Source organism: Lytechinus pictus, chromosome 2 (assembly GCF_037042905.1).
Source record: "Lytechinus pictus isolate F3 Inbred chromosome 2, Lp3.0, whole genome shotgun sequence".
Lineage (NCBI taxonomy): Eukaryota > Metazoa > Echinodermata > Echinoidea > Temnopleuroida > Toxopneustidae > Lytechinus > Lytechinus pictus.
The window spans coordinates 10,584,076-10,595,433 of NC_087246.1; the positions used below are offsets into that span (position 1 = coordinate 10,584,076).

The following is an 11,358-nucleotide window of genomic DNA, read 5'->3' on the forward strand; positions in this document are numbered from 1 at the left end:
AAAGAAAAAAGGTAAAATGAAAGAAAGGAAGAAAGAAAAGAGAAAAAGAAAATTTAAAGGATGGGTGGAAGGAAGTGAAAGGGAAAGAAAGAAAATGAGAGAAAGGAAAGAAGGAAGAAAGGAAGAAAGAAAAGGTAAAAGGATAGATGGAAGGAAGGGAAAAAAAAGAAAGAAAGAAAAGGAAGATAGAATAAAAGACAGAAAGAAATGAAGGAAGGAATGAAGGAAAGAGATGAAGGAAGGCAGAATGAAAAAATAAGGAAGAAAAGAAAGGATGGATGGAAAATAAAAGAAAGATCAAAAGAACGAAAGACAGAAATAAAGAAATCAGAGCGGCGTCTGGATCGCCCGCCAGCTGGCACGGCTCTGGTTCTTGCTGGTACGCTCATATATCAACAGCAACTGCAGCAGATTGTTGATCACCCGCACCTCCATTTTCAACGTCAAATTCTCTGATTTCGCCGTCATCGTTGTCGATATCACTGTCGCTTTCGTCACTATCACTACCACTGCTATCTTCATGCAGAATTTCAAAGTCAAGATCGAAAGTAATTTCATCATCTGAAGATATTTTGCTATCACAAATTTCGGAGTTCTCATTCATAAATCGTAATAATACATGCAATGTAGCGTTAAAAAATAGCGCGCGCTCATAATACACTGCTCTCTCTCGAGATCGATCTCTAAGGAATGACGTCACAGAATTTCTCAGATGTACTCGTTAGTTTCGCAAGGGCCGTGTTTTGATGCCAAAATTACCCCATGTTTGAACTTGAAATTCCCCGACTGCTGATGTCATATGGCTCTGGAAATGACTTGTATTTATTGATAAATATATCCTGTACGGATAAATACCAATTTCGATCAATTTAAATGCATTTTTGTTTTATCTCACAGATTCTTTAAAGCATGTAGGTGGGGACACAACCATTCTTTGGAAAGTGATCTTTGCACAGAAGTACAAGAGTTTGCATGTTGGACACAGTACACTGTGTAGAATGCCATTATGTGCAGTTTTTAATTCAATTCAATTAAAAGTGGTTTAAGATAAAATTCAATCACAGCATAAAGCCGAATTTTTACAATATAAGACCCATCACCGCCCCGAAACTTCCCGGGAGATACTGGTCAGCCGCTGGTCAGACTCGAGTCAAGGGGAAACAACTCTACTCCAGCATTCCCTCACTGCACCGCGGAGAACGATAATCGACACATAGTGGAATCACATGAAAGATAACATTTTGTCCATATCCTGTAGGTAGATTTACAAAAACATCTCGTCCTTTCAGTGCAGATTTAATTTTATCGACTTGCAAATCCTTAAATTGGTCAATATATAGCATTTTAGAGGCATATTCAATGCTGTTTGATATTTCGTCGTCACTCTTCGCCAAGAATCCATGGGTCGCCATTCAAGATGAGCTCATGAATATTCAATATGACGTCATAGCAGCCCGCGCTCTCATTGGGTGATTTTCACCGACCAGTTTTTGGTCGGTATATTGGTAAAAACAATAAAATAACAAAAGAAAGTCGGTGAAATTCGCCCCAGATGTCAAGAGGCCCTGTCTCGCGGCGCTCTGCATCGCTCTCTCACTTGCTTCGCCATGTTCGCTTGGAAAACAGCTGACAGGGCCTCGACAAGAGGCTACATGTATGTATGCTGACTGTGTGTGTGTGTTTTTGTGTGTAGAGGGAGGTTGTTAAAGCTAAATGACAGTAGTTGCAGTAAAATACTGATTTCGTGAGAAAGTCTGTAAAACCAAGGTTAAGTATTACTATATCATCGTGGATCTAGATCTGGTACAGTTACATAAACTGAACTTTGTGAAATCATAATATCTAAGCTAAAAAACGATCACACTGAAGATCGCCAACACAGATAGGCACACGTGGGACAGTGTATTATTATTGCCAGAATAAAGACCCAACGGAAGTGACAGAATCCGCGCTTATTTTGCTTATTTCTCAGCAATTACACAATTTCTTCCAGAATCCTTTGGCACATGTTTTTTATTCATACAGACACTTTGGTGATCATTATATTAAATTCTGTAAAAATTCATTTTGAGATCGTCCCCACAACTGGAATTTATCTTTAACCTTGTTTTTTTCTCTCTCTCTTCTGTATTTTTGAGTGTGAAGTATGGGGAAACTTTGTAAAATTTCATTTCCCAGTGAAAATTTTGCTTGCTTGATTCGGGCAAGTAGTTTTTGTCTTTACTTCAAAACACTTGCCCGACTCTAACTTTTACTTGCCCCGGGCAATCGGGCAAGTGCTTATGTCTCACCCTGGTACATTACGTAAGATAAACAAAAATTATCACAGGACAAAAGCTGTACAATACAACATTAACGTCAATGACAAGAATCACAGAACTAAAACAAAAAAATACAAAGTTATAAGATTCAAATTTTGCTCAAAACATGTGATCCCTACTGAGAGCATTCCCATAGCAACAAGACCAATTCATGTGAAGTGGTTCTGGTAAATTCTGGAAACCAGTTCAGGAGATGGTGATGAGAATGCTAGCAAAACGTTCAACTGGTTTAAAGGAAGCCAGTTTAAGAAAGTAGATGAGAACAGGCCACAGGATCTATTGCATTTTTGTATGCCCGTACTTGCCCTGGACTACTCCCCTTTGTTGGATGGCTTGCTGTATTCACATGATGAAAAAGAGAATTGAATACCTGGCTTGCTGGGGAAATATGTTTTGCTCAGAAATCAATTGTTATTCATATTGCATGTATGTTTGCAGGTTGTGTTAACGGTTGAGCCTGTGCTGAACGTGTGCTGTTTTCTTGTGCAGTGATTCCAATAGATTGTACTCACATGTGAATTTATTTATCACGTTGGTGATTAATTGAGAAATTTGTGTGCCATGCTACGTACGTCCCTTATGTTCGTAGCCTATAGCCCTGTTTCAATGATGTTATTCATGTTCATGACCTAACAATTAAGACCTTTTTACAAAATAATAGGAGTCTGGATATCGATATGTCATGTTTTTATCAATTTATGATAATAGTTTTTTAAATAGGGGCCTACATGTACAGTGTATGTTTTGTTATCTGAAAGATTCTACCCATTTCCTAATTACTTTAGAATAGCAATTCATCTTTGATGTTTAAAGTTTAATATTTTCACTGAATTTTCCATCTTGAGTTTCTATAGCCTACATGTTAATATATGTATATTTTCATTTTGCTAACTATTTTGGTACTTTATGTCACTGTTACACAATGTTTGATATGCCCTGCCATGGTCAGTTAAGGGACCGTGACTTGGGCTTTCTTTTGTCACAATATATGCAAAAAATTGCATCTGTATTTTTACACTGTTCCTTTTATTGCTTTTTTGTTCAATAAAGAGATACAAAACAACATGTGTTGGTTGTTGAGACAGATAAATTGTGGATGAGGGGTGGAGGGGGCTTTTGATTTTTAGTCACAGGAAGTTTCAGGAAGCACCTTATTATCACAGGCATAATCACATCACCTTGGTCATATCTGGATTTGCAAACATCTCAATGTCACCTTCACAAGGACAGGTACACTCCAGGGGCGAAAAAATGTCATCACCATGGAGATAGCCAGCCTTAATTATTGTGATCTGTCCAGTGTGCATTGTGTCATACATAAACAAGACAATACTTCAACCTATTTTCAAGGTGCTGTTTAATTTTGACCGGGTCATGAAATTGAACGCAAAGAGCATATGGTAGAAAAGTAAACGAATCATGGGTGATTAAAACAGTGATTGATTAGAATTTTATGATGTCTCATTAAACATTGGTAATAATGATAGATACTAGTATTCACTAGTTGTGATAAGATTTATTTTCCTGATATGTAGAGTGTTAAAAAATAACTTGACATGGTAAGGGGGAAAAAAGTACACTACCTGTACATATGTAGGCCTATGTAGGCCTACCTGATCACCTTGAACTGGCTAGATATTTATAGTGAACCAGACTTGACCTTTGTGATCAATTAGGTTGAGTTTGACAAATGTTTGTTAAAGATCCACATTATGATTAAGTGTAGGATTAGTCTGTTGGTGTTAACATATATACGCATAGAAATGAACATGTATAATCTATGTAGATGTGTTGTTTGAACCTCAAGGTCAGGGATTTGAATCCCACTATGGCATTCGCATCCTTTGGCTAGGCATTTATCTACATTTGCCACTCTCCACCCAAGTGACTGTACATGTAGTAAATGGATACTCGGTAGGAAGGAAAACCTTGAATGCTCAAGGACCTGTCACCTGTTCAGGGTAGCTGTGCTAAAGCCGGGGGGGGGGGGGGGGGAATAGCATGGCCCTGGGATGGGAAGCAGGGATGCTGGGGGTGCTGAAACACCCAAAAAATTCCCTTGGGGGTGCTGCGTGTATTATTCTCCATCTCCATAGGCAGCACCCCCAGGAATTGTAACCAAAATGACCTTCATTTTGTAGTGAAACCCCTTTTTTATGGGGGGGGGGGGGCTTTTCAAATTTCTCTGGACCAATTTTACCTGTATTTTGTAGTGAAAACCAGTACGCACATAACCAGAAAAATTACATGTAGACTCTATACAATGTGCAGATTCCAATGTAATCTAGATTAAATACCACTTAAATTATTTCAATTCAAGTACAATGCTGTATGGATGTACCATGTAACACCCATAATGGCATTAAAGAATGTGATCTGTATTATTGATTGTTTGTTTTCGTTGTTTTTATCACAGTTATCTTGGGTAGGCAACCCCAAATATGCCAATTTTCTTCTCCGTTGATTGACAGCTACAACACCCCACAGGTAAATATGAATGCAAGTCCTTAATCAAGTCCGTGCACTATTTAACTTGATGCATTTAATTTTTTGTCTGCTGATTACTTGTATTTTCATATTCATACATGATATATTCTTAGTGTATCATGAAATCAAATGAAATGTTGGTGCAAAAGTAGTACTGTATTGAATTATCAAAAATGGCCTGCTATATGTTGTACAATCTCACTCAGCTCCTTAGTATTCAAATGTCTCTTTTCTTTTTCTTTTTTATACTAGTATTCTATTTGATTCATGCTTATCATGTACTTGTATGTATACATTGATTTTGATTTGTAAGGTTTATAGAATTAGTATTGAACTATACAGGCAAACATATTTGTGAATATGAATTTTAACCATAAAACTTGACCTGAATCTGAGATGAAGCAAAAATTTAGGATATGTCATACACAGTGTAAGTCAATTAATAGCTCATAAGAATTTCTAAAGTTTCCTTCTTGACATTTTGGCCTGTAATGTTATGATATCGTCCACATTCTTGGAGGCCTCTGTAACAATTTTGCCTTAAGACAGTGCTCTAAGCTATAAATAACACTCAATGTGCACAATCTGGTCTGACAAAAATGCGTTGACTTGGATGATGATTCAACGAATGTGACTCAACTTAATTTTTTGTTCATGTTCAGGCTGTAATTCTTGAAGGCAAGTATTGGAAGCGAACTCTGTGTGCAGTTGTCAAGGAGTACCAGAAATGGAGGGTATTCTACAAGAAGAAGTCCATCCAATCAGGACAGCAGGAAGGAATTCTGGAAGACTTACTCTACCAGCAGGTATGATACTTACATGTATTTTACAGATATTCATTTTAGTATATAACTTTAACTGGCAGATTTTTTTTAAGATTTAAATCTACATCTACATTTAAGTTTGTATTATAGGAAATATTTCATACAATCCTAAAGGATATTTCAAAGAGCAAAATATTCATACAGCTATTCTTATAAAAATATGTGTGATTTGCTAACCAAAAACCAATAATAAGTCGCCTATAATGATCTTTTAGGTTTTTACTGGTCTTGAAAAGCACATCCTAATAATTTCCCAAAACTTGCAAAAAATTTGATTATTTTGACAAATCACTTTGACACTCTTGAAACTTGTGATTTCAGAGTAGCTGAAATGGAAGTGTGTACCCTCTAGAAATTCATAAATTACATGGGGTGATGATGAGATAAATACAGGATTTATGATCAAGTACCTTATTGCTATTTCATTTGTTATTTCAAATGTTGAAACAGCATTTCCAGGCGCTAAGCAAGAACTTCCTGGACACCAGCTCGGAAGAAGGGACACCAATGGTCCTGGATGAAGAGACACTCTTCTCTGAATTCTCAGACACACTCTTCACCAGCCTTAATCCAAACTTCCCCTTCCCAAATCCCAAGGAGATAGGTAAGCTGCTTTCTCAAATAGTTTACTTGCCCAAGAAACGGTCAGTTTCGACCTTTTGTGTGCTATTATTACTCTTTTGAATTTGTAGTAATTGTATTATAGAGTTGTGATTGATATGAGGGAGACTGATAAAAAGGAAGTAGTTCCTAGCCTAGGAAAATGGTATATTGTCTCGCCTGCATAGCAGAGCGAGACTATAGGCGCCGCTTTTCCGACGGCGACGGCAGCGGCGGCGGTAGCCTCTTGTCGAGGCCCTGGCAGCTGCTTCCCGAGCGAAGCGAGGGCTTTCCTAATTCGCGAAGCGAATTAGGCCTGGCGCGAGCCAGGGCCTCTTGACATCTGAACTGAATTATATATTCATGAGGAACGTCTTCCTAATGAATATACATGAGTCATGATATTACCGGTCACCGAGTAAACCAATGAAATGTCAGAGCTGTTTCGTCTTGGGTTCGGAATACTATAGTAGTACACTATTCTGCAGGGGATTCATTTAATTGCGGGACACTAAAGGGGATATAACCAGCAAAATGCTACAAGTAGTGGTACTACTACTACTACTACTATTACTACTGGCCGTAACAGACCCATCACCGCCCCGAAACTTCCCGGGAGATACTGCTCAGCCGCTGGTCAGACTCGAGTCAACTCCCAGCAACTCCACTCCAGCTTCCCTCACTGCACTGCACAGCGGAGATCGATAATCGACGCCCCGGATCGACCGGTGGAATCGCATGAAATATTACTTTTTTTTCCATATCCTGTGGGTAGATTTACAAAGACATCTCGTCCTTTCAGTGCAGAGTTAATTTCATCGACTTGCAAATCCTTAAATCGGTCAATATTCAGCATTTTAGAGGCATATTCAGTGCTCTTTGATATTTCGTCGTCACTCTTCGCCAAGAATCCAAGGGTCGCCATTCAAGATGAGCTCATGAATATTTAATATGACGTCATAGCAGCTCGCGCTCTCATTGGATGATTTTCACCGACCAGTTTTTGGTCGGTGAATTGGTAAAAACAATAAAAAACAAAAGAAAGTCGGTGAAATTCGGTACAGATGTCCAGAGGCCCTGTCTCGCGGCGCTCTGCTTCGCTCTCTCCCGTGCTTTGCCATGTTCGCTCGGAAAGCAGCCGACAGGGCCTCGACAAGAGGCTACGGCGGCGGCGGCGTCAACATCAAATCTTAACCTAAGGTTAAGTTTTTGAAATGACATCATAACTTAGAAAGTATATAGACCTAGTTCATGAATGACATCATAACTTAGAAAGTATATAGACCTAGTTCATGAAACTTAGACATAAGGTTAATCAAGTATTACTGAAAATCCTGCCTGAGTTTCAGGTCACATGACCAAGGTCAAAGGTCATTAAGGGTCAATGAACTTAGACCATGTTTGGAAAATTATTTTCAAAATCTTAACTGAAGGTTAAGTTTTTGAAATGACATCATAACTTAGAAAGTATATGGACCTAGTTCATGAAACTTGGGCATAAGGTTAATCAAGTATTAGTGAACATCCTGCTCGAGTTTCAGGTCACGTGACCAAGGTCAAAGGTCATTTAGGGTCAATGAACTTTGGTCAAGTTGGGGGTATTTGTTGAATTACTATCATAACTTTGAAAATTTATGGATCTAGTCCATGAAACTTGGACATAAGGTTAATCAAGTATTAGTGAACATCCTGCCTGAGTTTCAGGTCACATGACCAAGGTCATAGGTCATTTAGGGTCAATGAACTTTGGCCAAGTTGGGGGTATTTGTTGAATTACCATCATAACTTTGAAAATTTATGGATTTAGTTCATGAAACTTGGACATTAGGTTAATCAAGTACCATTGAATATCCTGTGCGAGTTTCAGGTCACATGACCATGGTCAATGGTCATTTAAGGTCAATGAACTTTGGCCGTGTTGGGGGTATATGTTAAATTACCATCCTAACTCTGATAGTTTATGGATCTAGTTCATAAAACTTGGACATAAGAGTAATCAAGTATCACTGAACATCCTGTACGAGTTTCAGGTCACATGACCATGGTCAAAGGTCATTAAAGGTCAATGAACTTTGGCCGTGTTGGGGGTATTTGTTGAATTACCATCCTAACTCTGAAAGTTTATGGATCTAGTTCATAAAACTTGGGATATAAGAGTAATCAAGCATCACTGAACATCCCTTGTGAGTTTCAGGTCACAAAACCAAGTCAAAGGTCAGTTAAGGTCAATAAACTTAGGCCATGTTGGGGTAATTGTTGAAGTGCCATCATAACTTTGAAAGTTTATGGATAGAGTGAATGAAATGTGGACATGGGTGTAGTTGACAGTCTTAAGTCTCCGTTCAAATGTCATTTATGGTCAATGAACGTGGTATTATGTCATTATATGAATGATGTTTTTGCGAATGATTATTTTATAGTAGTTTTCAAAGTTAGCACTGCTGCTATATTAAATTGCGTAATGCAGGCGAGACTGCCAGAGGCGTTTCACTTGTATTAATTATTACCCCCTTTTTTTTTTACCTGGTAAAATGTTTCTTTTTTAATGATAATTTTGATAATGATTCAATGCAATGTCAATTCTGTCTATTTTTCATTTGAGAAAGTGGATTCCTGATAAAAGTCTAAAGATTCATCATACAAAGTAGAAAATGTATTTGTGTAGTATTATGATTTGGGTTTTAATAAATACATACATGTACAATAAAATGTTTCAAGGTCAAGTCCACCCCAGAAAAATGTTGATTTGAATAAATAGAGAAAAATCAAACTAGCATAATACTGAAAATTTCATCAAAATCGGATGTAAAATAAGAAAGTTATGGTATTTTAAAGTTTCGCTATTTTTCACAAAACAGTGATATGCACAACTCAGTGACATGCAAATGACAGAGTCAATGATGTCCATCACTCACTATTTCTTTTGTTTTTTATTGTTTGAATTATACAATATTTCATTTTTTACAGATTTGACGATGAGGACAAACTTGACTGAACCATATAGTATTAAACAATGCTAATTTCACATGTTCAGGGATGAATTAATCATCGTTTCACTTGACAATGAGGAGAAAATTAGAATATTTCATATTTTATATAATAAAATACAAAAGAAATAGTGAGTGGATGACGTCATAGTCTCCTCATTTGCATACCAGCCAGGATGTGCATATAACTGTTTTGTGAAATTAAGCGAAACTTTAAAATGTCATAACTTTCTTATTTTACATCCGATTTTGATGAAATTTTCAGTGTTGTGCTTGTTGGATTTTTCTCTTTTATTCAAACCAACTTTTGTTGGGGTGGACTTGTCCTTTAAAGATAACAGCGCTAGACAAATAATCTTCATATTATGAAGCCATAATGTAAGAATTCTTATCATTAAGTCTCAAAGAAAGATTGGAATTGTTTAAAGAAAGATTCAAATTGTATTTAGTAGTGATGATGAAGATGACATCATTTGTATTATCATCATTACCCTTTAAAATATGCTTATAATGATGTATAAAAAAATGGAATAACTCTATGACATGTAGCTAACACATATTCTGCTGCTTATTTAGAATTACCTTATCTTTACAATGTATATATTTTGATGTTCCTCGTTTGTCATCCCATAGCTCATGCTGGTATAAATGCAGACATCATTCAGCCTGGTTTAGTTCAGCTACAGCCATCCTTGGATGATGTAATGGATACATTTGACTCGGCACAAGGTACAAATATCACCCCCCCCCCTCCCAAGGATGGGAGATGTACCTTTTAATTGACGATTTTTACTGCTATGAGAATATTATTTGTCATGAATAAAACAAAAAACACTGAATATGACCTCTTTTATTTGTCTGATTGCTTTATATTATTACAATGGGAAGTAAACATGGACTTTTACAGATTGGTATTTCTTACTAGTCATTTTGCAATTCGTCTTTTTCCTTTTGTCTATTTTTCTCAACTTCATTTCTGTTTTTCATTTTTTTTTCGTTCATTGTCAAAGATATTTCCTAGTGGTTTCTTATTTTCTTTTTTTATTTTGTCTGTTTTCTTCCTATAGTCTTTTAAGCATCATCATGCACGTAAATTTATGTTTGGTTTCAATGTTCTATTTAGAAGATCAATTTTATTTTATTTGTAAATACTACATCTCTTTCTCTTTCTTTTTTCTTCCCCAGATGTAATGAAGTCCAGCTATCCTTCTGCTGCTCAATCAAATACATATATATTCACAGGTCAACAAACTCAGACACAGCTCCTTCAACAGGTAAGCTACTATTAATTACAGTTTGTGATCCAAACAAGCAAAGTAGGCTAGGCATTTCTTTTTAGCACCCTTCAATAAAGCCCTGGGGATGTGGAATCCATGTCCTTTTTTTAAAATAGTTTTTTGCATGATATGTCCACAAATGTCAAAGAGACTGATGTGATATTCCAGAACTTGTTTTAATGCGCATCTTTTGAGACCATATATGGGGTGTTGTCCAAGGTACGCAGTATTTTGTCATTTGATTTCATGCAAAAATTATCTGAAATGTTATTAGATGTACAAAATACAATACGAGTTTGTGTTTCAGTCAGTATTCATTATCATTACACATACAAGCCACTTTTGCAATGCAACAAAACCTTGTGTTAATTATCTTTCCATATGTTTACTTGCCAGTTTGCAATTTTTTTAGTATACTACCTATCCAATGTATTTTACTTTCCCTGTTTCTATGCAATTGTTTTAAATCCGCAAGGCCATTATCCAACTTAAAATGTGCGAAATAGACAACGCGCGCAATAAGCAATGCAATGCAACACCCAATACAATAATAAAGAGCTACATGTAAGTCTCCTTTCAATGATCCAAATAATTATTATTATTTTTTTTTTTTCAAGTATCAGAACATTTATGCAACTGATGGCTGAGATCTCTTTAGGAAATATCAAACCCTCACTGTGGGAACCTTATCCATATTTTGGATCTGAATTTGTCCCAGATAGAAACATCCAAACAAGAATACTGTATCATGTAATAAAGGTCTCATATAATTAAAACAAACGTAGAGACCAAATATTAAGCTTTAAGAATGTTTATGTCTCTAAATGAAATGAATAAGCTTTGATATTATGCAGGATATTTT

At 36.5% G+C, this 11,358-nt stretch overlaps 1 protein-coding gene across 3 annotated transcripts in view; it reads left to right on the forward strand.

Annotated features, from left to right (window-relative positions):
• Positions 1-11,358, forward strand: part of LOC129253561 (MLX-interacting protein-like) — a 54,854-nt gene that overhangs the window by 24,540 nt on the left and 18,956 nt on the right. For all 3 annotated transcript variants that reach the window (XM_064109213.1, XM_064109199.1, XM_064109207.1), the window contains exons 3-7: positions 4,738-4,808; positions 5,471-5,614; positions 6,083-6,236; positions 9,853-9,948; positions 10,405-10,493. In XM_064109213.1, the coding sequence (XP_063965283.1) occupies positions 4,738-4,808; positions 5,471-5,614; positions 6,083-6,236; positions 9,853-9,948; positions 10,405-10,493 (554 nt within the window). The remainder of the gene's footprint in view (positions 1-4,737; positions 4,809-5,470; positions 5,615-6,082; positions 6,237-9,852; positions 9,949-10,404; positions 10,494-11,358) is intronic.